Source organism: Lontra canadensis, unplaced genomic scaffold (assembly GCF_010015895.1).
Source record: "Lontra canadensis isolate GAN:19392208 unplaced genomic scaffold, GSC_riverotter_1.0 scaffold29, whole genome shotgun sequence".
Lineage (NCBI taxonomy): Eukaryota > Metazoa > Chordata > Mammalia > Carnivora > Mustelidae > Lontra > Lontra canadensis.
Genome location: NW_022631023.1, coordinates 2854827 through 2882808, shown reverse-complemented (window position 1 = coordinate 2882808; position 27982 = coordinate 2854827). Strand labels below are relative to the sequence as shown.

Here is a 27982-nt window from a genome sequence, read left to right as displayed (position 1 = left end):
ACACCATTTGCCTCTGACTCGAGATGATGTGATGTTTTATTACAACACTCACTCACCATGATGGCCACACAGACCTTGAGCATAGACAGCTATCAGGATGGGCAGCAGGTGAGCGGCGAGCTTTACCCGCGCGCTGCCTTCGGGCGGGCGTGGAGCGGCTGCGGAGACGCGACTGATGCGTCGTTCGCTGCTGAGTCCGTCTCCCGGAGGCTGCGGGTTCAATTTCAAGTGCGTGATGCGTGGGTTATGTGCGGTGCTCAGAGGGGCCAGCCGCAGACTCACTCGGTCGTTGCTCCCAGTGGTCGTGACCCGCTCCGTCGGAGCCGACTGGGAAGTTACCGTTTTCATGTCCGCACTAGTGAGCGCTGTTGCTTTTAAAGGGAAGCTGGGTGGGTGAGATCGCGTGGCTGGTTGCCGACCTGCGTGGGAGCCACGGCCTTTCCCCTCCGCAGCGGGGAGTGGCAGCGGGGCGTCCCGATGGGCTGGGCGGCGGCGTTGCCAGGCTGCCTGGTAGCCTCTTGCCGGCCCTCCCACCGTCTGTGCGCTTGGTTTTCCTTGCAGCTGCGGTGAAGGTCTGGACGTTTCGGGGTCTGCGCCCTGAAGGAACTGGGCAGGCCGGGAGTGGGAGCAGCTCAGCCGAGGCCCGGGCGGCCTCTCTTGGGACCCCGAGGTCTTGGGGTGCTCCCTGTGTTCAGAATGGGGGCCAGTACCTCTCTGACTCGGAGCCCTGGAGCTCGTTCCATCGAAGAGCTCCGTCTTTGCTTCCTGCTTCCTATAGTCAGGAGGCAGTGGGAGACGGCCCGGAGGCCCCTTCTCCCTGCTCGACGGTCAGTGCGCTCCGTCACTCCCAGGCAGGGGGACTCACCCAAATGGGCCCGCACCAGTGAGGTTCTGGGTGGTGTGGGGTGGGGGCCCGCGGCTCCTTCCCCTCCTGCTGCATCTTTCCTTGGCGGCCAGTCCCCTGCCTTGCTGGTTTGATTCCTGGTGCACAGACTTTGTTTTGTTGGCTTTTTGCTGTTGTTGTGGTTGCTGGCTCTTTACATATGTTTAAGGGTCTTAGCTTCTTACAGGAATTGGGGGGTGCTCTCTGCATCTCAAAGTCCTTTGATATTTCTAAGTGATTCCGTTTCTAAAATGCAAAGCTAGTGCTGTCCCCTCTCCTCCTGCCCACAGAGCCTGGCCTTCAGGACCCTGCATTGCCCTTGTCCTCACCTCTGCTGTCTGCTTCTGGGCATGTCTGCCCTGTGGCCCTGGCCTGGCACTTCCCTTGGCTCTTTCCTCAAGCAGCAGCTCGGCCACTGCCCTCCGGTCCTGTGCGTCTTTGCTTTCGCATTCTGGGAAGACTCCCTGCCTGCCTGCCCTGGTCACACGGCAGCCTGCTCCCTCCCCACCTGCCCCCTACCCCTGTCCTTCCTCACTCTGCTGATCCCCCATCCCCTGCTGGCCGAACCTATCCTGGAGCCTATCCCCAGAGTCTCCTCCAGCAGGAGCAGATCCGTGCTGTGGTGGTGGCCGTGTCCTGCGTGGTGCCAGGCACAGGGAGGGAAGGAGCCTCTCTTCTCTTGCCGTGGAAAACTCTTGGTGAACGTTGACTGTTTACTACCCTGCAGTTTAGATGTGCCTGGGTTCCTTGGCCATTCCTCCGAGGTGGCACATTTAGGTGTTTCTTTTTCACACCATCATTTAAAAAAAAAAAAAACCTAAAATCTTTTGAGGCTTAAAAAAATTTTTTTTAAAAAGATTTTGTTTTTATTTGACAGAGAGAGACACAGTGAGAGAGGGAACACAAGCAAGGGGAGTGGGAGAGGGAGAAGCAGGCCTCCCATTGAGCAAAGACCCCGATGTGGGGCTCGATCCCAGGACCCTGAGATCATAACCCAAGCTGAAGGCAGATGCCTAATGACTGAACCACCCAGGTGCCCCCTTTTGAGGCTTTTCAATAACACTGTCAGATTTCCCTCCAGAAAGGTTGAGTTTGGATGGGCTGCAGTGAGCTGCTTTAGTGTTTTGGTTTTTTAAGAGAGACAAATGCCCTCCCGGGCCCGCTGCACCATCTGAAGACAGCAGCTCAGAGGGGTCCCTGCCCTCTGGACCATCGGACAGCTGCGGCAGGGTCCCTGTGGCCTGTGACCAGCCCTGGCTGTCAGGGGACCCTGGGTGGGGGCAGGGTTCGTGGCAGGGCGCAGGCTCTCCCGCCATGTGGGGAGAAGCCCCTTCTCCAAAGGTCCCCACCCAGCTGCTGCCTGGAGGGACGGAGTCCTGGCGGCGAGGGGCGGCCCCGAAGGAGCTGGGGGACTGGCCATCTGCTTGCGGATCCTTTCGAGCTTCCTGCAGCGATCTGGGATTTCTTTCTGTGAACTGAATTCCTCATGCTGATGGGTTTAAATACTTTACACCTAAGTTACAAACCAAATAGCTAGCTGAAAGGAATTTAACTGGTAATATCTCTAGGGCTTCCTCTCACGTTTAATACAAGTTCTTGAAACACAGCGCTTTCTGCACAGTGACTCTTTTCTCAAACTTTGGATAGCTTATGTGTTCTCAAATTCAAGAGTAGATAGGGGAGAATTTAGAATATGGGGTCTGAGTTGTTTTCGTGACAAGGTAAGAGTATGAACTCCTCGTGTGTGCTTCTCTTACTGTAGTGTTACTCGGTGTGAGCCTCTAGGGCAGGAAGGGACAGCAGTGACATTATTCATGTGCCCTGTCCCTTCAGTGCTGGGCAGTAGTATGTTTCTGAAAATCATAAGCATTTCACGGAGACCGGTCCTCACGGCTTTCACGATGATTTGGAAATTTTACTTTGTCTTAGCCATTTGCAAAAGGTATTAAGTTCAGAGGAGTTTTGTTGGTTGTAGATTCTAGATACTGTTGCCAGTCATCCAGCCGTCCGGCAATTTCCGCTCCTGTTGCATTTCTGTTCCTGTTTGAGAGTCGAGTACTTTGTAGCTCTTTATTTTGTGTTTAGTAATCAGAATTCTCCTCCTCCTTTCACAGATGCAAGTAGTAACAGAGTTAAAAACGGAGCAAGACCCCAACTGCTCTGAGCCCGATGTGGAAGGAGTAAGCCCCCCACCCGTGGGGTCCCAGACGCCAATGGACGCGGACAAGCAGGCCATTTATAGGTAGCGACGAGATGCGACGCACGGGGGTTTTAACAGCAATAAGAGGGATCGAGAGCCTTGTTAAGTGGAACGCTAGAGCTGTCAGCTAGGCAGAGTAGTAAGGTTTGACGTGATAACCACAGGGGTGAGAAGTTTGTCAAATTAAGATATCATTCCTGATACCTTAAAAAAGTTTTGGAATATAAATGTACATTTTAGTCAGCCTTGCTAAAAGAAATCTTCAGGCCCAGGTATTTTTTCAGGAGAGTCCAGTAAACAAAGAGGGAATGGCTCCCAACGCATCATTCTGATACTAAAGCCAGACAAAGACAGTTTTTTAAAAAAAAAAAGTACACACCAGTGTGTCTCAGGAACTTAAACATAAAAGTCATTAATAAAACATTAAATCCAGTGACATATAAAAAGAATGACATACACTCACCAAGTGGAGTTTATCCCGAGAACTCAAACTGAATCATTTGTCAAAAGATCAGCCGGCGAGACCCCAACATGATCATACCGAGTGACACAGAAAAGCACTTGACAAAAATTAGCAGCTAATTATGATTCAAAACTGTCAGCAAGGTGGTCATCGAGGGTCTCTCTCCTAACCTGATGAAGGGCAACATCAGGAAATCTGTAGTTCTCATCATATTCGATGGCCAGAGACTGTTTTCCTCTGAGACCGGGCAAAAGGAGCCCAGTTCGGCACTGTAATATAAGTCCTAGCCAGTGCGATAAGGCAAGAAAAGGCATACCAGATTAGAAAGGAAGACATGAAGCTGGCTCTGTGCACAAACGACACAATTGTCTGTATAGAAAAGCCCAAAGACTCTACCAAAAAACTTCCAGAACTGGGTAAGTGAGTTTAGTAAGGTCACTCATTACAGGGACAACACACAGAAAACAATCCCGTTTCTGTATCAGTAATATACAATGGGAAGCTGAGAATTTAAAAAGACAGTATCGTTTACAAGAGCTCCGAAACATTTAGGTATAAGTCTAACAAAACACAGAAACTTTATGCTGAAAAACTATAAGATGCTGATGCCAGCAATCAAGGAAAACCTACATGCGACACATACCATGTTCATGGATTGGAAAACTCAACATAGTAAAGATGTCCTTTCTCCTGAAATCGACCTGTAGAGTTAGCATAATTCCAATTAAAGCCTTAGCAGGATAGTTTTCTACATGTAGACACATTAATTTTGAATTTTATATGGAAGGCAAAATAACTAGACCAGCCGAAATAGTGTTGAAAAAGAATAAAGTTGGATCTGGAAACATTCTGTGGCGTCATAGTAATGAAGATGCCGTGACAGTGGTGAAGGGATAGGAGCAGATCACTGATAGAGAGTCCAGAACTAGATGTACCAGAATGTGATTTAGTGGATCTGACAAAGGTGTAGACAGTTCCGTGGGGTAGAGGCGGACTTTCCCACAAATGGTATTGGAAGAATTAGACATTCACATGCCGAAAGAAGATCCTCAATGTGCTCTCACGTTTTGTACAGAAGTTTACTCAAGGGGTGCCTGGGGGGCTCAGCGGGTGAAGCTTCTACCATCGCTGGGGTCCTGATGCCAGGGTCCTGGGATCGAACCCTGCATCAGTCTCCCTGCTCAGCGGGGAGCCTGCTTTTCCTTCCTGCTTGTGCACTCTCTCTCTCTCAAATAAATAAATAAAATCTTTAAAAAAAAAAGTTTACTCAAAAGTAAGATCTAGAGTATAGATCCTACTGTAAATTTTAAACTGATGAAGCTGGTCTGTCCATACCCTGGCGTATCATTCAGCCACAACAAGGAACGAGGTAGTGACCCATGTGCCAGCGCTGAGGAGCCTGGAAGACACCGTGCTGAGTGCGGGAAGCTAGATGCCGAAGGGTGTGTGTTGTGTGATTCCGTTTAGATGCCTAGAACCCTGGCCAGCCTAGAGAGACAGAAAATCGGTTGTGGTGGCCGGGGCTGGGGTTTGGGGGGAGACGGGCAGCGACCGCTGATGGCTGCAGGATCGCTGCGGGCTGATGAAGGTGCTGTCGGGTGGCCCTTGGTGATGGCTGCTCCCCTCCGTGAGCAGAGGAGACCCCCCTCGGCTCATCCACGGCGGCGGATAAGCTGGAGCATGAGAGCGAGGTCTCGACAGTGAATGCGCGCACGCGCCCTCAGACACTCGCGTGCACGTGTGGGATGTGGGACGCCCATTTTACTCTTTCTGTCCCCCAGGCACCCGCTGTTTCCGTTATTAGCTTTGCTGTTTGAAAAATGCGAACAGTCCACGCAGGGCTCCGAAGGCACGACTTCCGCCAGCTTCGATGTGGACATCGAAAATTTTGTGCGGAAGCAGGAGAAGGAAGGGAAACCCTTCTTTTGTGAAGATCCGGAAACTGACAATTTAGTAAGTAAAAGAAATGTTTCATTCTTATTCTTTATTTATTCCAAATTTAAAATCTGTTCAGTGAACTTGAAACTTGTAATCAGGACTTGAGAATGTAGTTGTGCTAAAGGAGGGAATCCAGGAGTTGATGAAATACTTCCCGTATGTGTGACCTGGGTGTGACCCCACGTCTCCCAGCCTTCCCCAGTGATCTCTCTCGAGGGCTCAGAGGAGCTCGTCTGTGTCTGTGCCACCAGAGGGCTGGGGACTCAGGTCCCCCCTAGTATCGGTGAAGTCCCTTGGGGTCGGTGTGCTTCTGTGCCGCGCTTCTCAGGCAGCATGCCCGTGTCCCTGTCAGTTCTGGGCTTGTCCGCAGCCACGGACACACGTCCCTGTGCTGTGTCTGGAGGCTGGCCGTGAGTGGTGGCGGGTGGCTGTGTGCAGACTCGAGGCCCTTGCACACAGAGCAGGGTGGCCTGCATAGCGGTCTCCCATGCTCCTCACTGCTCGCCCCAGCCGTGCCGCCTCGGCCGGGTGCCCTCCTCCCCAGTCGGGTGCCCTACGGCCCTTGCTGAAGGACGGGCAGACGTGGTCAGTGTCAGCGTTGCTTGCGCACCCCTCAGGGCAGTGGAGCACCAGTAGCCCAAGTCGGGGGCACACCCCTTCCCCGGGCTGCATTTAGATCCTGCTAACCCCCAGCCCCAAACTGGGGTCAGGGCCCCTATCCGCAGAAGAGAGTCTTTAGGAAATCTTTTCCTGAATAAATGTCCCGGGTCTTTGTCGGTTTTTAACTTCTCATTGTGCATTCAACCTCCGTGCCTGACGGATTGTCCCGGGGCGCCGTCTGGCCTGAAGTGGCCTCCAGGTGCCCGCCCTTTCGGGGTGAGGATCAGAAGCTCGCTCGGCCTCTGAATCTGTCACACTGCCACCACTGCGTGGCCGCAGGGACAGCCGGAGGAGGGGACCCAGGCTCTCCTGACTGGTGTCCCCGCAGAGGGCCAAGCAGGGCTTGGCTGGTTCCTTCGCAAGTGCATTCGAGGTGTGTGACCAGGGCCCCAGCGGGAGGGGCTGGGCTTTGGGCTGTGGATTCACAGGCATGTGGTGCTTATTGGGACAGAGCGGAGTCTGCAGCTGTGGGGCGGGTTACCCCGAAACTTAGTGACTTAATAAAGTCACAGTAGAACTTTTAGATCTTAAAGGGCTGACGTCGTGCTAGGGCCAAAGTTCTCAGGCTTCACACCGGGAGCACAGTCCATCAAAGGCAGAGTCGGTAAGTCGAGTTTTATCGAAAAAAAGAGCCGCCTGTGCTGTGGGTGTGGATCCGTCCCCACTGACGGAGGGACCGAGGGAGACACGGGAGGACAGGGAGGGTGAGGGCCTTGCTCTTGTGGAACGGGGCAGCGCTGGGGCCGGGCCGAGGCTGGGCCGTCTCCCGGCGCTGGGACTCACCGAGGGCGGCAGGGGGACCATCCGTGTCCCCGCATAGCAGATGCAGCCGAGATGCCAGAGGCCCGTGGCGCTGGGATGACTTGTCGTTCCACGTGGTTTGGACGTAATGCCCCTTCTGTCGCCAGCCCTGCAGACGGCCGTGGCTCTGCGGCGCCCAGGCTGAGCCGAGGGGAGGCTTCGTGCTGAGAATTCAAGCTTGCGGGACGCGGCCGCTTCTCGTTTGAGGGTCTTTCGCTTTCTCCGCTTCTAGATGGTGAAAGCAATCCAGGTTTTGCGTATCCATCTTCTCGAGCTGGAAAAGGTTAATGAACTGTGCAAAGACTTCTGCAGTCGATACATCGCTTGTCTGAAGACGAAAATGAACAGCGAGACCCTGCTGAGTGGAGAGCCCGGAAGCCCGTACTCCCCCGGCCGGTCCCAGGTATCTGTTTGGGTCCCGCTCGGCTTCGCGGACATGGTAAGGTCGGTCCGCACGGCGACGGTGCCGCCTCCTGAGACCAGCAGCCCCGCCAGAGGGCCCGGGCTCTCACGGCCTTCCGGGGCCGGGACGGCGCTCTGGGCTTCGTGCCGTCGTGGGCTGAGGCCTCCATCTGCCCGGCGGACCCTGGAGCCCGGCCGTCTGGAGGACGGAGAACCCGTCATCGCTTTCCTTTTTCTTTAAAATAAGGTTTTATTATTTCTGGAAGTCGTGGTAAAACACACGTGTCCCGGAAGGTCCCGTCTGGACTGTCGGGTGACATTGAGCGTGTTCACGGTGTTGCGCAGCCGTCACCAGCCGTCTCTGGAACGTTCCATCTTCTCAGGCTGGAACGCCGCCCCCCTGGAGTGCCAGCTCCCCGCTCTTCCCGGCCCAGCTCCCACCATTCTACTCCCTGTGAGCCTGGTCAGGGCAGGTACCCGACGCGAGGGGACCCCCCGCATTCGTCCTTTTGTGTCTGGCCTGCTTCACGGGCATGACGTCCTCGAGGTGGGCGCACGTCGGAGCGCCATTACCCATGAGCTGTGCTGTGGCCCATAGTGACATCGCGTCGTGCTCACGGTTCGGTCTTCCTGATGCCTGATGGTGTTGGCCATCTTTCCCGAGCTTGTCCGCTGCCTGTCCGTCCGCTCACGGCTTTGCCCATCTTCTGATGGGGTTTTCTTAAACTGTTCACTGCTCAGTGTGTTCTAGATACTGGTCTTTCGTGAGCTAGATGGTTTGTGAAGGTTTTCTCCCCGGCCCGTGGCTTATCTTCTCATCCTCTTAGCAGGGCCTTTTGCATTGTAAACATTTTAAATTTTGATCAAGTCCTTTCGTCAACTTTTCTTTGATGAGCTCTGCTTTTGGCGTGAAGTCCCAGAACTCTGCCCGGCCCCAGGTCCCAAGGAATTTTCTCTAGGTTTTTTGTTTTGTTTTTTGGTTTTTTTTTTTCCCTGCAAGTTTTATGTTTCACATTTAAATCCAGGAGCCTTTTGAGTTAACTTTGGTATAAAGTGAGAGGGTCTAGGTCGAGGTTCTTTGCTCTGCGTCTGGCGGCCCGGTGCTCCGGCACCGTCTGCTCCGGTCCCTCCCTCAAAGTGCTTTTACGACACTGGGGGCAGCCGGTCGGGTGTGTTTGTGTCCATCTGTCTCTGTTCAGGTCCGCTGATCGGTGTATGGACAGCAGCTGGTCGGGACACCGGAGCTATCTAACAAGCCTCACATGTCGGTAGACGGGTTCCTCCCGCTGTAGTCTTCGTTTCCAAAGGGATTTTAGTTATTCTAGGTCATTTCCATAGAAGTTTTGGAATCATCTTGTCTGTATCAACAAAAAAGTGCTGCTGGGGTTTAGGTAGGAATCGCATTCAGCCTGCGTATCGTCCTGGGGAGAAATGAGGTCTTCCCTCCGTCCGTTCCCCCAGCGCACAGGCCGGCATGTCTCTCCGTTCCCTCCCCTGTCGTTTTTCAGTGCTGTTCTGTAGTTTCGTGCTGTGAGGCCCCCACGCACGTGTTTGTAGACTCACACCTCGGTGTTTCTTCTTCTTTTTCTAAAGCAGTTACAGGTGGTGTTATGTTTTTAACTTCAGTGTCCCTGCTAATATTGAGAAATAGTTGATTTTGTATGTTTATCCTGCATCCTGCAACCTTGCAGAACTCCTTTCTTAGTTCTAGGAGGCCGTGTTCACAGCTTCCTGACAATGTCTCACCTGTGCAGCGTTGCCAGCTGCGGACGGGAACCGTTTAGTCCTTCCTTCCCGAGCTGTGCGCCCGTTTCCTTGTCTTTCCTTCCTGCGTTGGCAGGAGCCCCTGGTGCGGTCTTGAATACCGTTGGTGAAAGTGAACGTCCTGCCTTTTCCCCAGTCTTAGGGAAAAACATTCTGCCTTTCACTATTAATTATAGTTTTAGTGGCAGGTTTTTCCTGGATGCTGTCCATCCGGTTGAAGAAGTTCCTCTCTATTCCTGTTTTTCTAAGAGTTGCTGTTATGTTGCGTTTTGTCAAATGCATTCCCTGCGTGAATTAATAGGATTATGTGATTTTTCTCCTTTCTTTTATTAACGTGGTAGTTGATTACATTTTTTTGCATACTGAGCTGGAATAAACTCCGCCTGGGCATGGCACGAAGTTCTTTTCATGTGGCCTCCCGAGTTGGGTTGGCTAGTATGCTGTCAAGCGTTTGTGTCTGCATCAAGGGATGCTGGTCTGTGGTTTCCTTTTTGTTACGGTCTCCATCCGGGTTTGGTACCAGGATAGTACAGCTTTATAAAGTGAGCAGAAGAGTATTATTCCCTCCTTTCCTGTTTTCTGGAAGTGACTACGTAGAATTGGTGTTACTACTTTACATGTCGGATAGAATTCTTCAGTGACAGTAGCTGGACCTGGAGATTTCTTTTTTGAGTTTTTAAGTCACGAATTCGGTGTCCTTCATGGTTGTAGGGCTGATCAGATGGCCTGTTTCACACAAGCTCCCCTCTCAGACGGCAGAGGCTCACGTGACAAGTGGCTGTGGCCTGTCTCGCCTGCTGCCGGGTGTAGGGTGTGCGGTGCCCTCTGTGTCCTTCCTGGTCCTGGTAATATGTCGTCTCCCTTTGTCGTCCCCGCGTCTTGTAGACGTTACCAATCTACTGATCGTGCAGAGAACCAGCTCTGTTTTCATTGCTCTCTGGTTTTCTGTTTTCAGCTTTGTTGATTTCGCTTTGATCTTTTTCACGTCCTCCCTTCTGCTTGCTTTGGTTTCCTTTTGTTCCTCCGTGTTTCGGTTCTCCGTGGTGGGAGATTGGATTATTGATTGGGATGAATTAACTTTTATTCTAACCAAGTTGATGCGGCAGCCTGCAGAGTAATTGTCTCTGCGTGGTCGCCACCAGCGCTGTTCAGCTGCCCAGGTGCCTGCACGCCAGGTGCACAGCTTCCTCCCCTTGCAGCCGCCAACCCAGCCGTCACGGTGAACAGGTAGATGAGCCCGTTTGTACCCGACTTCAGATGGCTGGGATCTGGGTGCGGTTTTCGTGGAACCTGCTGCAGGCCAGGCCCAGACCAAGCCCTCCACAAGCAGGAACACCAGGGGGCTCGCCTCTTTGGTGATGAGTCATATGATGACAAGCTGAAACGTAACCTTTTGAAAGCCAGATTGAAGCCAGTATCTCAGAACCATCGTATGTGATGCCGGGGCAGCCTTGGATCTCCTGGTTTGCAGATGCGGAAGGAGCCCTTTCCGTTTTCCTCCAGCCCCTCACTGTGTGTCTCTGACTTACAGCAGATTCAAAGCGCCATCTCAGGCACTCTCAGCCCCCAGGGAATCGTGGTGCCGGCGTCTGCGCTGCAACAGGGGAACGTCACCATGGCGACGGTGGCAGGTATGCTGGCTCTTGCCTTGAGCGCTTGTGGAAAAGGCCTTCCTGTTAGAACGGAGAAGTGCGCCAGTATAATTTCTAATCAATGCCGGTTCCTGAAATAGGCGTGGCAACATCTAGAGCCCTTAGAACTGAATGCATCTTCCTTGTTTTAATTCCCAGTAACAAACAGTGTACGCAAGCTGTGTTTCTCTACCGAAAGATTTTGAGAAGGAAGGTTTTCTGTAGGAGTTGACGACATACAGCAAAACCCGCTGTGGTTTGCAGGTGACGTCGTTGTTCCTTGGGCTCTTCGCAGCACCTGGACAAGCTTAGATGGCGTCATTAACATTTGACAAACAAGAATCCGTTCTTAGTATAGTGAAGCCCACCGCGGGAGGGGTACGGGTTCTGCGGTTCCCTGGTGCGTGTCGAACATCGCCAATGCAACATCGTCGTGAGAGTGCACTGAGGCGTGTAAGGAGGGGAAAAACTTACACCGAAAAGCCTCGTGTGATAGTGTGCAGGGAAACCTCCGCGGGAAGATGAACGCATGTTTGATCAAAAAAGACGATAAAAAATATTTCACACCATTGCCGGGTCCTTTAATACTGGTAACTGTGGGGAAAGGAGGAAATCGAGGCAGACAGAAGAGGGAATTGCAGAATCCAAGGATGCCCTTGTGCCCTGTGCGGTGGGACACCTTGCTGCCTGCCCCACACTGTGCACCCCCACACTGTGCCTGCGCCCCGGAACACTGCTCTGCCCTCCCAACCGTTCTGCCCCTCCCCCCCGCACACTGCCCCGCTCTGCTGCGCAGCACCCCTCTTTCCCCGCACGATGCCATACCTCCTGTCCAGGGGCCCACACACCCCACGTGTGACAGTACCATGTCCCCCCACGGTGCCCCTCCCCTGCCCAGAGCCAGGCCTCACTATAGATGTCAGGACGCTGTTTGTCCAGGGACGTTGTTTTAATAATTTGCAGTGACAGGTCCACCAGCAAAGTACTGATCACTTGGAATAGTTTAAAAACCGCGTCAGACTGGAGGTTTTATTCCTTCCATACGCGCGTTGAGTATATCGAGAATATGGTTTTAAATCCTTGAGACTTAAGAGTCTTTTAATGTCTTCCTTCTTGAGGTGGCACCGTGTACCAGCCTGTCACAGTCGTCACCCCTCAAGGCCAAGTAGTGACACAAGCGCTGTCGCCCGGCACGATCAGGATCCAGAACTCCCAGGTGCGTATGTCATTCCCGCGGGCGGGTTTGGGGCTGAGTGGCGCCATGGGGGGAACAGCGGGTCCTGGCGGGAGCTGTTCCTCGGCCTGAAGACCTCGGTCTCGGCCAGCTTTCCCATAGCCGTCTGCAGGTCATCTCGATGTCAGCGCGCCATCCCTCATCTACTCTTTGTCTCTCTCGTTGCAACAAAGTCTCCAAGTTCAGAAAGTGTAAGGAAGCCGGAAAAAAGTCAGCCCTGACCCCTTTCCCTCAGCAGCCACTGTCGTCCGACTGAACAGTGGACTGCGTAGCTGTCTCTGGCTCGGAAGATTCGAGGCCGCGTGGATGGGCTCTTCCGCCCCAGGTCTGCCAACCGCAGACCCCGTAGACCATGGCCAGGCCCTTCTTGGTGCACGTGGGGGGCCAAAGCGCCGCTTCAGGCCAGTCCTGGGGGTGGCGGGGCCCTTCCTGAATGCCCTCCCCCAGCCTACGGGAAAGCCCAGTCCGGGCTGCCTCTTCCCCACTCTCCGTGGCCCAGCGGAGGCCCTGCCCGAAGAGGAGGCTGCTGGGCTCGTCCTGCCCTCGGCTGGCGGCCTCGCGGGGAGCCCCGGCTCCAAGAGCACAGGAAGGAGCTTCGCGAGCCAAAGCTGCAGGTGGACGAGCCGCTCTCCACTGGCCCGGCTCGCGCTGCTCTCTCTGTGCCCGTGTGGGGAGAGGGGCTCGGCGCTCCGCCCGCCGCCGCGGGTCATGGGCATGCACGCACCCTTTGTTTTCCGCGTTTAGCTGGGTTTACCCGCTCACATTTAGGAATACAGACTCTGCTAGTTCTTCTTTTTTTTTTTTTTTTGGAAGATTTTATTTATTTATTTGACAGACAGAGATCACAAGTAGGCAGAGAGGCAGGCAGAGAGAGAGAGGGAAGCGGGCTCCCCGCTGAGCAGAGAGCCCGATGCGGGGCTCGATCCCAGGACCCTGAGATCATGACCTGAGCCGAAGTCAGCGGCTTAACCCACTGAGCCACCCGGGCGCCCCTAGATTCTGTTAGTTCTTTGTCTTTGGCCTGCACAGGGGTTTCCCACAGCCTCCGGGCGGCTTGGAGGCCCAGCTCCGGAGATGCTGGTCTCCTGCGAGCAGGCAGCAGAGGCCACAGGGCCTGGGGTGGGGGGGGGGTGGCGCATGGGCTGGCGCTGCCAACCCAGGGCTTACTGCCTCTCGCTGCCTGGACAGAGTTGAGCTGGGGCTGGGGGCCTTGTCATCTGGGCACACGGGGTCTCACCAGGCCCAGCCGTGGGTAGAGGAGGAGCTGGACTCCACCAGCATCGTCCCTAGATCCCCAGCCAACCCGCTGTCCCTGGAGCTCCCCATTCAGCACGGTGGCGAGCATGAGCGCCTCCTGGTACCACAGGGAGCTTTTAGAGAGACACAGTTCAGAGTGAGGTGCCTTCCTTGTGTTGCTTAAGAAGAAAGTTCTCCGGGGCACCTGGTAGCTCAGTCATTTAAGCCTCTGACTCTTGATTTTGGCTCAGGTCTTGGTCTCAGGGTCGTGAGATCGAGCCCCGTCTTGGGCTCTGCACTCAACAGGGGGTCTGTTTAGGATTCTCTCTCCTCCCTCCACCCCTCCCTGCCGCGTGCTCGCTCTCTCTCTCTCAGATACATAAATCTGTCTTTAAGGAATAAAAAGGAGAAAGTTTTCTACTTGCCTGAATTTTCGTACAGAGGGAGAGGACTAGTTTAGCAGGGGACACACAGAGCTTGTGTTTCAGTAAAACCCCTTTGGATGCGGAACATGCACGTGACCCTCCCCAGGACTGCTGGGCAGACAGGGACACAGCTCCCTTCCCTGCGGCCTGTGGGCTGTCTCTGCCTTGGCGCTCCGTGGTTCAAGCCCACTGTGCGTCTGTCCCCTCCCTGTCACGCTCCTGCCGAGTCTGGCTTCTAGGGCGGCAGGGCCAGGAAGCCGGAGACACGAGCTACCCCGGGTTTGCAGCAGAAGCGTGAACAGCTTGCCGGGGGGCCCGGGTGCGGGTTTCTTTGAGTATGAGCTGTGCGTGGTCCGCGTGGTTTTTGTTGTAGCTCTTTGGGCTGCTCTGGCTCTGTTCTTCCCTTTTTTTTTTTTCTTTTCTTTGTAGGGGGCTGGTTCTTACCGGGCTTCAGGTAATTGGGGAGAGTAACTGAACCAGTGACATTGTCTGCTTTAGTGTCAGAAACCATCAGGGTTGGTTTTATCGGGAAGACCGCTGTCCGTCCCGGGTCACGCCGTCACTCTGGCCAGCACCGTCCACGGCAGCAGTGTGGTGGCAGTCCCTCCCGGGCTGTCCCCGACCTGCCCTGTCCTGCACTGTGCCTGGGTGCGTTGTGGGCGCACGTGGGGTGGATAGTAACCCTGCCCCTCTCCCCCGGAAAAGAATTGGCTACCGTGGGCCCCATTCTGACCTAGAGCCTGTCAGGAGGGGCAGGGTTTGGCATCTTCCTGGGGCATCTCTGTAGGAAGCTGTTTCTGCTTCTCAGAACAAATTTTCGGGAGAAGAGAGGCGGCTGGGCGTTTCCCTGACGCCCTCTCCCTCCCGCAGCCCCGCCCGGTTCCCGGGACACTCTCCTTTGTATGACTGTCATTTACGTGTTTTAGGTTTTTGCTATTGTTTGGCCTATGACAAGGTTTTTTGTCTCCATTTAACTCTTATTTTGCCTTTTTTTTTTTTTTAAAGAAGATTTTATTTATTTATTTGACAGAGACAGAGAGAGAGGGAACACAAGCTGGGGGAGTGGGTGAGGGAGAAGCAGGCTTCCCGCTGAGCAGGGAGCTTGATGCGGGGCTCGATCCCAGGACCCCGGGATCATGACCTGAGCCAAAGGCAGCTGCTTAATGACTGAGCCCCCCAGGTGCCCCTTATTTGGCTTTTTTATATCCACTTGTGTGTCCGGCTCAGCAGGCATCGTGCTAAGAGGCTTGGAGCAAACCACCAGCTGCCCTGCCCCGTTCTCCTCTCCGCTCGGGCAGCTGCTTTCCGATCCTTCTGCTTTCCTCCCATTTCTAACTAAAAATCCTCCCTCCTAACTCACCCCTGAAGCACCTGGTTTGGATTCTCTGTCTGCGGTCGGGGCCTGTGCTCCTATCCCACCCTACGACCCCCACCCCGGGCTGTGCCGTCCCCATCCCCCCGCCCCATCCCACTGGCGCTTCTCACCGCGCAGCCACACCTGTCGTCAGCATGAGCCTCACCTGGTCTCTGTGAGCTGAGTGTGTAGCCGAGATCGCAGGGCTTCTCTGGTTCACGTGTTTCAGGCCGAGTCACAAGCGCTTTACTCTCGCCCCTGGCCTGGCTCTCCGGGTGCGGTGGCCACAGCTGGCTGAGCCCTGGGCGCCCCGCTGTTCAGAAGGCATGTGTCAGTGTCGCGTGGCCCCAGAAGCTCTCCGCCTCCTCTTGTCGGGGCTCTTCTCCATCCAGGCTGGGCACAGGGCGTGTTCTTGAACTTCCCTTTGACGCCGCCTTGAGGAGTCTCTTCTAGAGCCTCTGTCCTCTACTTTGTCGGCTTCACTCCCCACTTGGAGAACTCCCAGGGGAGATGTGCGTGGGAACTACGTTTTGTTGCGACGTGAACCTGAAGATGACTTTTTTCTGGTCTCGTACTTGACGCAGTCCGCTTACGAGTAGGGTTTCCGGATAAAATCGTCGGTGGGGGCGGGGAGCATGGTGTCGGGGGCTCCAGCCTCCACGTCGCCGTGGGAGGAGGTCCCGCTGCTGCTTTCCCATCTGCTGTGTTCTCTGCTCTCAGACGCCTCTTCTCTGAGCTGCTGCTGAGCCCCGGCAGACCTCACGTCCACGGGTGCGGGTTGCGGGGGGTCCTCTCCTGGACGTCTCTGGGACAGCCCCGCCCCCCAGCCCGAGCCCGTTAGACCTTCTGAACCGAATCTCTGCGTTTTGGTGTCATTTCGTATTTGTCTTGCCGTCGGCCTTCTGAGCGGGCTCCTTCTGCGCCCCCTGCGTGCGGGCTGGGTTTCCTAGACGCCTCCGTGCCCGCTGCGCTGTCTTCCGAAGTAGCCCCCATTTTGGCTTCGCGGGCCGCCGAGCTGTCTGTAGCGTCCGCCTTCTCTCTCCTCTGCATCTCCGTGCTCACTCACGCGGGTGCCTGCGGTTTGTGGTGGCAGCCCTCCGGTGTCTGGGGACAGTTGGCTGTCCTCAGGACTGTCCCCACGAGTTGCCAGAAGCCGCTGCGTGCGTGGCCGGGGCGGTGCACAGGCTGGCCCCGGAGGCTTCCTCTACTCCACGTCTCCAGAGAAGGGCTCTCGGACCTCTTGCCGGCGTAGGCCTGCTTGCAAGGGCGGGGATGGGCCGGGGTCTCCCATTCTGCGTGCAGACTCCCCTTACCCCCTTTCTGGCCTTGCCCCCCCCACTGTGCAGCTGTGCCCCATGTGTCCCTGGTCTCCTGCAGGGGTGGGTCGGTCATCTGCAGAGAAGGATGGGAAGGGTCGGGGCGGGGGCTCTCGCTATGGAAATGGACTTGCAGCCGCTTGCCCGGGCCCTTAACCCCCTCTTGTCCTGTCCCCGGCTTTGCCGGGGCTCAGCAGGGCCAGCGGCCGTTCTACGCAGAGGCCCGTGGCCTGCCTTCCTCACAGCCTCGTTGGCACTCGGGCCCCTTAGTCGCATCTGTGGGGGCGAGTCACGCAGGCGGCTGTCACCGCACCTGCCTTGAGCCCGCGTTTGCTTTAACCCCGCACAAAACAGGCAACACCGAGCGCGTGTGAAGTCTCATGAAGAACATCGTATAGTAACTGAAACAAACAAGGCAGGAGAGCTGAGGTTTGGCCCCGTGGCTTTGGAGCTCGTACTCCAAGTTCATTTCCTGTTCTTTTTCCCGTGCGCACAAACGCGAGCGTGGAGGCTGCTTGATGCCGACCGCTTCGGTCCTTTCAGAGAAGCACATTTCAAAAAACACTTATGCCCTTAATGATAGTCTTGATTTTCGAGACACTTTAGATACAGCTAGTGTCTCCGTGCTTCCGTGAGTCATAAATGGTGTCCGTTTCCGTGTCACTGTTGAGGCTTTTAGAGAGCGTACCCTTTCCAAGCGCTGCACGGCCCGGGGAAGTACAGACAACACAGTGACCTCCTCAAAACCATGTTCCAAGCACTCACCGCTGTGTCTGTGGATAGTTACGCTGAAGCTGACCTTCTTCCTTACCAAGGCCGGTTCCTACGCTAAGTTCCGAATTCATGCGTGCACAGCCGCAGAGATGTCCCCGAGCGTCTGTGCCGAGGTCCTGGGGAGCGCGGGGGCTTTTCCTCCTGGCCCGGGTCGTGGGCGCTGCCGTCTGCACAGGCAGGCCGGGTGTGAGCTGCAGTGCCTGGGGCCCGCGGGGCTGACCCATTGACGCCTTCTTCTGTTGGTGTGAAAGACACACACGTGAGAAGTGCCTTGCGTGCCGGAAATGGGCAGAATGTGCCCATACTGTCCTCGGGGCCGAGGCCCAGGGTGGGCACCACGGCCCCTTTGCCCTGTGCCCTGTGTCCACACTGTGTGCGCGTCTGTGTCTCCCGTCTGCTCAGCCCACACGGCCGCCTTTCGCTGGCTGCCGTTCCGCCTTCCTGCCCGTTTCTACCGATCGCCGGGGATCCTCGGCTAGGGGAGTGGATGTTGTCACGTGTTGTCACGTTTGTGACTAGAGGGCATGAGGTGAAAACACATGGTGGGTGCCAGGGCCGTGGGACGCACGTGTCTGCCGGGTAGTGGCTCCGAGGCCCTCTGGGCTCCGGTCTCACCTGCTGGATGGGGGACCGCTGCCCGGGAGACGGTGGGGTCCGTAGTGAGACTGCAGAGGGCGCCGCCCCCACAGGTGAGCTCGTGGGGCTCAGCCCACCCCCTCTGAGGTCGGCAGGTCATTTATCCATAAGACCTTTGGGTATTTTGTCCATCTGAAGTCGCGAGCCACTCGCATATGTCGTGATTTTCTGTACTTTCTAACGTTATTTTTCCATCGTTTAAAAGCTCCAGTTGCAGTTAAACCAAGACCTGAGCATCTTGCATCAAGATGACGGCTCCTCTAAGAACAAACGCGGCGTTCTACCGAAGCACGCCACCAACGTGATGCGGTCGTGGCTCTTCCAGCACATCGGGGTAAGAGTGCAGGGACCCCAGCAGCAGCACCCCAGGGCGCTTCCCCTCCGCTTCCTCTCTGTGAAGAGCGTACTCTGCGTCGGGCATGGCTGTCCCGCTGACTGTCTCAGTGTTAGGGAGGGACCTGGGACAGAGGAGGGTGACCACGCTCTGGGGGTCTCTGCCTCAGGGACTTAGTCGGGAGGGCCCCACTGCCGACCAGGGAGTCCTTTCCACTCCTGCTAATCACCTCCATGCCACAAAGGGTGACCCAGTGAGCTGAGGTTCAAGAAGTGGGCAGAGAGAAGAGGAGTTTGGGCAAAACCTGGGAAAACAGTGACGTCTTAGATATTGGATTTGAGCAGAGAGTGTGGTAAGGTCAAAGACTGAGCTGTGGACAGAGGGGCCCACACACGAGCTTGTTGAACTTGAGATGGCGTCTGGCCCCGCAGACAGACCCGGCGCACACACGTTGTGTCCGCGCACCTGTTGGCTCCCCCGGGTCGCGACCACACCTTCTCTGTGGGGGTGTCCTGTCTTAGCAAGCACACGCTCGCTCGCCCGTTTACTGGGCAAGACTTGCTTCTCATGAGTTGAGACCCTCAGGCCTCCTGCTGCTGAGCTTCGGGGACGCATGTGACCCTGAGCAGCTTGGGGACCACCCCGTCTGGTGGCCAGGGTCAGGAAGGGCCAGGTTGGCTTTTAGGGGAGTGTGCGGTGAGACTGAGGCAGGAAAGTGGCCGCTGCCTGTCGTGTCCAGGCGGACAGAGGAGCCCGCAGGGGCGTGTGGGCACAGATGCAGTGGCCTTTCTGTACCCGGAGGGACGGAAGGTTGTTGGTTCCATGGTCAAAGGAGAGAGACTGATACAAAGCGAAGATCAAGCAGAGCTTTATTTCACGCCAAGCATCAAGGACCAAACTGATCGGCCAGAGCCGTCTCTTACAAAGAGGCGACCCCTCCCAGTCTCACAGACTAACTTTTACAGAGCAAAGGCCATGCGGTCGAGCCTGGCCACGCACAGGCGGCCAACTGAATTATAATTCACCCATAGTAGCTATTCGAACTAGCCTATCACTCTGGTCAGAATTGGCACCCAAAAGGCAGGGCCCACATTCTTGGGTGGTTAGGGAGGTGCTTTCCTGGTTGGACATCTCCACCTGGCTTGGCTCATCCTTGTATTCTGGGCTCTGTTACCTCCCCCTGACCTGACACGTCCTGGTATATGGGCTCTGTTATCAGGGGCTGGTCAGTCACATTTTACTGGTTTCCCAGACTTGTTTCTACGCAAGTTCCTCTGGGGGGGCAGGGTCAATCTCAGTTTACTGCATAAACAACAGAATGGCTCTCTCTGGCTAAGTAGGCCCTTACAAAGGTCAGGAAGCCCAGCGGGGAGCCGCCCGGCAGCCTCGGGAGCCTGCTCTGCGGTGGTGCTGGCCTCCCTCCGCAGCCCCGGCCTCCTGCTGCTCTCGACTGCCGCGCTGCATCGGTGCCCCTCGGCCTCCCTGGCCCCCACTCGTTCTCTGGTTGCCGCCTGCTCCCTCCGCAGCCCGCCCCGCTCATCTGCAGCCCGCGCCCCCCCACCCCCGTGGCTGTCAGCAGGGAGTCCTGGTGCCCCTCCTCCGCATCCACCCTGGGGCAGGCCGGCTGCCTGAGCCCCGGGCCTCCATGTGTTCCCAGTGCCGGTCTCCGTGCTCGCCCTGACTCAGCCCCAGGCCGGCACCGGTCTCTATCATCCCCTGTCTCTGGGCTTTAGCCCGTGTCACTGCCAACCAGCACCCCCTTTTCTCTAACTGATGCCAGGCTCCTTCCCCGAGAGACAGCAGTCAGAGGAGCTGCTGACTCCAGATGTGGAAACGGCACGTGATGTCGCTGAGCAGTTTTGGGGTGGGGACAGGACCTCTCTTCCTTTCCCTGGGGGGAAGGCCCTCAAGGAGCCCAGGCCAGCCCGCCTGGAGCGCTAGGACCCCCCGCTCCTCTCCTCTCCTGCTCTGCAGAGCGATCCCTGTGTGCAGGCCACGGCAGCACGGGTCTGGGGACAACAGTGCCGTCTCTGAGTGGTGCGGCCGCACCTGGAAAATTGTCCTAAAGGGGAAAGGTATTATGGGTACAGTGGTTCAGTGATGTTCGTCCTATTGGTGGGAAGACTCGGTATGTGGTTTTGGGCCCATCTGTTTGCTGGGAAGTTACACAGCTAGTTCCCATGGGACACGAGGACTGGGGCGCCCGGCAGATGCAGGCAGAGGGTGGCGAGTGAGACAGCAGGGTCCCCCAGCGCTGTCCCCCCCAGGAGAGTGCCACCGGGTAGCGTGTCTGCACTCTAGGAGCACAGACGGTATCCTTGAATGTTTTCATGATTCCTAAAACAATTAACTTTCCTCACAGGTTGAAGTAAAGTGTTCCTTTTTTTTTTTTTCCCCCTTATGAGGCGTTTTCTGCCTCTTCTGGCCCTTGTTTCTTTGGAACACAGTCCTCTTGGCGGCCTCCCTGACATGGGACGATGGTGGTTCTGCCACATGGCGGGGTTTGTCCTGCTTAGTGCACTTGGCTTTCCTGCCCCCTTTCATTTCACGGGCTCTTAACTGGCAGGCACGGCATTCCCATTTCCGCAGTCTCCGCCCTGGGGCCCTGTGCGGTCGCCGTCTGTCCAAAGGAACAGATGCCACTGGGGAGGCCACTGTGCCCGAACCATGGTCCCCGCGGTCCCAGTCGTGTGAAGTGATGGCTGCCCACCCCGCGTGTTACTTGTGGTAGCTCCTGCCCCCTGTGTCCTCCGGGGTTCCGGGCCATCTGGAATCAGGGACTCCAGGGAGGCAGGCTTTAGACCCCGTGTCCTCCTGGCTTCTGCGTGTGGACAGTGATCAGCCGTGGAGAAGGCGCTTGTTACCGTAGATAGAAGAGATTCCTTTGGTCCTTCTGTCGGTTTTGATATGTACCTTACGGTTTAATTCTGCTTTTTCAAGTGGAATGTTTTTATCATACGAGGAAGAGGAATATAACAGGTGCTCCCGCCCCAGTCCTGGGCGCAGCTCTTCACGGACCCCGCACACTGACCTGGCCCCGGGCAGGTCCTGAACCGCCAGCTGTGCACCCCCGTGTCCCTTTCCTCTTCCAGTGCCTGGCACAGAAGGATGTCACCCTATGGGTCAGTCTGGGAGCCGCCGGCCCCGCCCTTTCCCTGCGTCCTCTGCTTACCCAGCTGGAGGATGGGGACTATGTGTGCTTTCCGGCCTCAGCTTCCTCGTCCGTACGACAGAAGTGACTGTGCGTGACGCCCGTGCTGTGGCTTGCTGGGTCCGAACTCCACCGTGTGGCCTCGGTGAAGTGGCCCCTCCAGGACAGCAGGGCGCGGCTCTCGGTGGGCCCGGCACCCCCGCCTCGTCTCTGAGCCGCTCACCCGGTCTCGCCCTGGCCTGTGCTGTGTCTGCCGCCTGGCTGCCGCGTGCTTGGGCGGCGCGGGGGAGACATCCTGCAACACGTTTCTAAAACGAAATCGTAAGACTAATGAGGTTTTGGCAGAAAGCGCTGTTGCTGCTTACCAGTTTTTCGCTAATGATTATTTGTATCTTTCTATTCTACCTAGATAAGCTCGAGTCCCTTTTAAACCCTGCCGGTCATGCTAACCCTTCTTTTTATTTCTAGCACCCCTACCCGACAGAAGATGAGAAAAAACAGATTGCTGCTCAGACAAATTTGACACTACTCCAAGTTAACAACTGGTAAGAGCCGCCTGCCTCCGGAACGGTGCCGGTCACCGTGATGGAAGCCTCGAGAATCCTCTAATAAGTAGTGGGATTGGTTGAAGATGGCTGAGTCCTTTTAACGGGCGGCACTGTGTCCCCAGAGTGCCGGAACTGGTGGAGGATATTTGAGAATAGATCAGCACACGCTTTCGACTTAAACCTTTCGTCCTCACTACGGACTTTCCCCTGCGTCCTACTCATCCGGTTAGAGACGTGCTTCTCCGGGGGCGCCTGGGTGGCTCCGTATCCGGCTCTTGATTTTGGCTCAGGTCATGATCCTCGGGGTCATAGGATCGAGCCCCGTGTTGGGCTCCGCACTGGGCGTGGAGGCGCTTGAGACTCTTTCTCTCCCTCTGCCCACCCCCCAACCTCTTGCACCTGGCCACACAGTCTCAAAAAAAAGTTTCTCCATTGTGGGTCCCTTCTCTGGACAGCCACATTCATTCAGAAAGTGATGTTTCTGGCGATGGGCTTCCCTGGGCGGTGCTTGGTGGCGATGAGGCATCTTGACCCCTGGTGCCCCTCCCGCCCCTGCAGCTCCCCTACTTTTGTCTCTTTGTTCAACTCTGAGTCGGGGAGGCGGCCCCTTGGCTGTCGGCTGTCTGTATGGTGGTCCCACCCCCAAAGCAGGACTCGGGGTCCTAGGAGGGAAATGCCTGGGATTGGTTGACTTCATGAATAAAGTAGCCTGTTGTAATTTTGGTGTCACATGCTATGGTGGACGCTTGGACCCCAACCACATGCGCTCCTCTGAGATCAGAGCTGCTGGCATGACGGAGGGCGTTAAGGTCCAGGGTGCACTTAAGGCTGTGCGTGTCAGTCGTCGGTCTCTTGTACTCACTCAGGAGCGGGAAACAGGATTGGCTAATAAAATGGGCGTCCGTAAAAGAAAGCACAGACTCTGCCACTTGTGAACACTGTTCTCTTTTTAACTGTTAAAATTTAAATTTGAGGGGCGCCTGGGTGGCTCAGTTGGTTAAGGCCTCTGCCTTCGGCTCAGGTCATGATCTCGGGGTCTTGGGATCGAGCCCCACATTGGGCTCTCTCCTCAGTGGGGAGCCTGCTTCCCCTTCTCTCTCTGTTTGCCTCTCTGCCTACTTGTGATTGCTGTCTGTCAAATAAATAAATAAAATCTTTAAAAAAAATTTAAATTTGAGCAAGGTCAGGTACCTTCCAGTATAAATGACAAAATCTCCCAACATGCGTGAAATCTGGGCAGGACGGATGGATGTGCTTCGGGTCGCAGTGAGTATCTGTAATCTTGTGTTTGGGCCATTGTTTGAGCATTGGGGACCAAGAATACAGAGTCTTTGGATTATTTCCTATTAAATCTTTTAAACAGCGTTTGCAAAAAAAAAAGCAAAAAACTGTGTTGTCGCTGTGACGTTTGCAATGGCCCAGTACCTTCCATTCCCTGGTGCGTCTTGGACGCTGCCCATCTCGGTTCAGTCCTAAGGGTGGTCGGCTGATTGGAGCTGGACGTTAGAGTCCCTTCTCTGGACAGCCTGATGCCTTTTGTTGCTGGTCAGCCTTCTTGCTTTTCCTCGTCTGTTAACTTCCTCGAGCTCCCTAACTTGCTGCTCTGTCACATAACCAGAATTGTCTGATCTGGAAGGTTTGACACCCACTTTTAAGTTTTTTTTTTTTTTTTTTTTTTTAGATTTTATTTATTTGACAGAGATCACAAGTAGGCAGAGAAGCAGGATGGGGGGGGGTGCGGGAAACAGGCTCCTTGCTGAGCAGAGAGCCTGATGCGGGGCTCGATCCCAAGACCCCGAGATCATGACCTGAGCTGAAGGCAGAGGCCTTAACCCACTGAGCCACCAGGCAACCCCGCGTTTAAGTTTTACATTAATAACAGTTTACTAGCACGATTAGCATAAAGTTTCTAAAATCTTTTCATCTTTATAGCTACTTTTACTTTGTGTGACTTTGTTTCCTTTTACGTTTACAAAAATCCCACGCTGGGCTGACCTTGAACACCCCCTTAGTTTGTGCCTCTGCCACCTGGCCGTTCTGAGTGAGGAGGCTGGAGAGGCAGATGCTGAGAGGCGGCAGCGGGCTTCCCTCCGCAGGCAGTGGCGGGGTCAGCGCCAAGCTGGGGCCCGCCAGGGCTCCCCTGTGACGGCCGCTGCCCCCTTGCTTGTGCTCCAGGGACCAGATCACCATCTGCGGCTTCAGTCCCCTCCTTTCCACTGGAGAATGTTGCAAATGCTAGGATTTTAGGTTTAAGTCATCTGTGCACCTGGTGTCAGGCTCACTCTCGGTGGAGTTGCTGAGTGGCACGCTCTAACTGGGCCAGCCAGGCGCCCCGTGAGTGTCACTATGTTCATGTGTCCTGGGAGCAGGTGCGCCCCAGTTCTGCTCTGCACCTGGGCGCCTGGAGAGCGGGATGTGGCGGCAGACCAGCGCAGAGCCCCAGTCTCCATGGAGCTTGTATTTCTCTGACACCCAAACATGAATCCTCGCCCTCATGAGGGCCCCAGTTCTGGGGGTGAGCAGGCTCGGCTGCAGTGAGAGGTGACCCCCCTCCTTGCCATATTCCTAGAGGAGGAACTGCCCCTAGGCAGGTGCAGCTGTGTCCTCCGAGTGTGCGGTTGGACCAACCGCCAGCTTCTGGAGGGCAGGGGTGGTCATCCAGAGCTCCGCTGCCTTCCCAGATCCGGGGGCCCCAGCTGGGTGCGGGGAAGATGCCGGCTGAAGAAGGCAGACTTTCCAGGCACCTCCTTCAAGTCAGTGAAGCATGTTCCCTCGTGGGACCGTGCGCTCCTGCCACTCTGCTTGTGTGGGATCTGGTCCCCACTTGGGCTGCAGGGTCCCGTCTGGGGTCCCCAGGGGCGCTGTCACAGCACCGACACAGCTGAGGGATTTCAGACAGGGGCCCCTCCATAACTAGCCTGTTCTTGGGGTGTCGAGGGCCCACTCTGGCCCTAAAGCCGCCGACACTGAGGTGACCATGAGTGGATGGAGCACCTCTGCCCCGGGAGGGTCGGGACTGTGGGGTCGTGCTCCCGGGGGTCCAGGACGTGCTCAACGGGAGGGCCGTGGGAGGGCCGTGGGAGGGCCGTGGGAGGGCCGTGGGAGGGCCGTGGGAGGGCCGTGGGAGGGCCAAAGGAGGACCCGCCTAGCGACCGCTTCCCCGTTCCCCGTCCACGCCCAGGTTCATCAACGCCAGAAGACGGATTCTTCAGCCCATGCTGGATTCTAGCTGTTCAGAAACCCCAAAAACTAAGAAGAAAACTGCTCAGAACAGGCCGGTCCAGAGGTTTTGGCCCGACTCCATTGCCTCCGGAGCTGCGCAGCCGCCCCCCAGCGAGCTGGCCGTGTCTGAAGGTGGGCCGTGGGGGGGGCTGGGCGGGGCAGGGGCGGAGCCCGGAGCCCCGCGTGCGCAGCTGCGCGGTTGACCGTATCCGCAGAGCCCAGTGACAGAGGCCGGGGGTCCCAGTTGTGTTCTGTTCCTCTTTCCCCTTTGTGTGTTTCTTCTCCCTCGGGCTTCAGTGCGGAGCGGGGAGCTGTCCCGGCCTCACCACCTGCTGTTCTGCCTTTTTTTTTCTTAAACGTCGGGGAGCCCCCGCGGCCCTGGTCCTGCTGTCGCTGGTCCCCTCTGACCCGTCCTGTCCCCGCCTGGTGTGTGTTTACCAAGCAGCGTCATGTCGGCTGCAGGCCTCCGACGCTCGCCTCGTTTGGGCCTGTGTGTCCTTCCATGTGTACAGTCGTGCTATGAGCTCATTCCTACTTTCTTGGGCGTATTTTCCTCAGCAGCATACTGTTGCTACGTCGGGAACCTTGGGGCCCGTATTTCCTCAAATACCTGCTCTGTCGCCCCTCCCCCACCCCTTCAGGGACCGCCCTTGTCCATCTGTCCTGACTGGTGCGCTTTCCTGCGTTTGCGATTCTGTTTCTTGTTTCCACCGTCTTGATGGCTCCCGTGTCTGTCTGTGAGCGCCACTGAGCTCTTCTGTGGCTGACCTGCCACCGGGCCCACCGCGGGTGCGTTTCGGGGAGACATTGTCCTGCTCATCTCCAGAAGTTCCGGAGAAGTCCTTTCTGCCTCTCGTGGCTCCACTTCCTAGAACACAGTCCCAGGAACTGTTCCGACGCCCTCCGCTGCCTCTGACATCTCTGTCCTGCGCAGCTTTCCGTTGGCTGACTTTTGTCCTCACTGAGGGTTGTCTCCCTGCCTGCGCGCGGGCCTGGGAACCTTGGATTGACACCAGGCCCTGTGAGCGTCGCCTGGCTGGGGGCGGGGCTTTCGCACGGCGGCGAGTCCTCCTGAGCCGTGTCCTAGCACGGACGCTACTTGGGACAGTCTTTGTGACTGGTCCTCATTTGGTGACCCAGGGGCGCTCAGTCCTGGGCTGACTACGCAAACCAAGGCAAGACTTTCGATTGCCCCCCATCCCCGGGCCCCCGCCCCCCGTGCAGCCAGCTCTCAGAGGCCTGGACGGCGTCCTTGAATCTTCTCAGATGCTTCTCTCCCGGGGCTTCACTGTGTCCCGCATGTGTGTGCGGACCCATCCTCCGCCCGATGTACGCGGGGCTCCCACAGCCGAGCTGGCCAGAGGGCTGGGCTGGGCCCCCCACGCTGTGCTGTAAACCAGGCTTGACTTTGTTTCCCGGTTGTGGTGCGTGCGTTTACAGCTGGGCCTTCACGGTTTGGGTTTTGATATGCAGTGGTCTTCGATTTTTATTTAAGTAATTTGTGTTTTCAGGTTCTGTTTTCTCTTTTAATCCAAGAATTAGTTAGGAAGGTATTAGTTCTCTCTCCCTCTTCCCCCCCCCCTTGGAAAAGACGATCCCTGCATATCAGGGTAGGTAGAAGTTCACACAAAACTATCCAGTGGAAAGTGATTTTCCCTCCATCCTGGCCCCCGATCTTCTCCAGAAACCATCCTCATCACGAGTTTCTGTCTGTGCTCCCAGGGCGCTCCTGACACGACCCACTGTGCGGAGACCACAGGGGATGAATGAAGCTTTTAAAAGGGTTTCCCCGATTCTGACCTGCGACGCGGTCCCCTCCTGCTGTCCCCCGTCACTATGTCTGAAGGCCTTTCTAGACGAGCGCACGAGCCCCCGTGTGTGTGGTGACGCAGGGTGCCTCGCGCTCCTGCAGCTTCTGTCCCTCAGCTGCTAGGCCGGAAGGCGCACGGGGACAGGCGTGTTAGAGGGCTCGTGGCCTCTTCTGTTCTCCTTGTGAAACTGCTTTCCGCCCCGTGCCCCTGTGTTCTTGTAGTCCTGACCCGAGGTCTTGTGTAGACCAGGAGCGTTCAGAGCGTGTTAGCGAAGGAAGGGCTGAGGTGGATCCTAGAGGCCGTTTCCCAACCCCTGTGGAGCGCCCCAGAAACGGAGGTCACATAAGCAAACAGCGCCCCGCCGCGTGACGGAGCGTCTTCCTGCGCGGGAGCTGATTTTCCCCTCCTGCCGCAGGAGCCGTCGTGACCATCACCGCGCCCGTGAGCATGAACGTGGACAGCCTCCAGTCCCTGTCCTCGGACGGCGCCACCCTGGCGGTGCAGCAGGTCATGATGGCGGAGCAGAGCGAGGACGAGTCTGTGGACAGCACGGGGGACAGTGGGGCCGCGCTGGCCCCCGCCCACATCAGCGGCCTCGTCCTGGAGAACAGCGACTCCCTGCAGTAGGCCCCGGCGCGGCCCGGAACCGTGGGGCGGGCCTGCCTGACCTTTACAGTTTGCACGGCAAACCTTTTACACAGTTTTATTCTAATATGTTTTATATGTAGATAGAGAAGAGTGCACTTTTGTATTTCATAGTACGCTTCAAGAGCATCTCTGCTGGTGCAGTGACTTCTTTCGAGTGTGTGCGTGTGTGCGTGCGTGCGTGTGCGTGCGTGTGGGTTTTTAAGGAAATTCTTTAAAGGTTTAACGCTAAGAATGTGATGAGTGGCAAACACCCCTGTGAGCCCCTAATTAGATTAAGGAGTAGTGCTGCCATTTTCTAAAAAATTACGCAGTTTTAACTTAGTTCTCTGGTTGAAGCAGGTCTCAGTGGGCTGATCTCTTTGTGCGGCCCACGGATTCGAAAGAAGCTTCTGCGTCTTAAAGCCGCCCGTGCCAGGTGGACGCCGCACGGTGGCAAAGTGGGCGTGGCTCCGCGGTGGGCCCTCTGAACACACGTAGGTTCTCGCACATTCCGTGAGCCTGTTTCATTTGCTATAGATGAAAAAGAAACTCCTATTTTTACCTTGCTGGAA

At 56.1% G+C, this 27982-nt stretch overlaps 1 protein-coding gene across 3 annotated transcripts; it reads left to right on the top strand.

Moving 5' to 3' along the window:
- Positions 1-27539, top strand: PKNOX1 (PBX/knotted 1 homeobox 1). Of its 3 annotated transcripts, none has more exons than XM_032865266.1 (10): positions 1-108; positions 2998-3125; positions 5328-5499; positions 7178-7348; positions 10646-10742; positions 11861-11958; positions 17923-18051; positions 21671-21747; positions 24932-25104; positions 27199-27539. In XM_032865266.1, the coding sequence occupies exons 1-10, from the start codon at positions 58-60 to the stop codon at positions 27408-27410; spliced, it is 1308 nt and encodes a 435-aa protein (XP_032721157.1). In that variant the 5' UTR covers positions 1-57; the 3' UTR covers positions 27411-27539. The 3 variants fall into 3 exon arrangements, with proteins under 3 accessions (XP_032721157.1, XP_032721156.1, XP_032721158.1); XM_032865265.1 differs by having other exon boundaries at positions 10643-10742; XM_032865267.1 differs by lacking the exon at positions 7178-7348 and having other exon boundaries at positions 10643-10742.
- The last annotated feature ends 443 nt before the right edge of the window (positions 27540-27982 follow it).

What these genes read in the sequence shown, in the direction of transcription:
- PKNOX1 (XM_032865265.1), top strand. Translation starts at nt 58, where the DNA reads ATGATGGCCACACAGACCTTGAGCATAGACAGCTATCAGGATGGGCAG. An exon ending in TCAGGATCCAGAACTCCCAG is followed by an intron (nt 11,959 to 17,922) that starts GTGCGTATGTCA and finishes ATCGTTTAAAAG; the next exon opens with CTCCAGTTGCAGTTAAACCA. An exon ending in GGCTCTTCCAGCACATCGGG is followed by an intron (nt 18,052 to 21,670) that starts GTAAGAGTGCAG and finishes TTTTATTTCTAG; the next exon opens with CACCCCTACCCGACAGAAGA.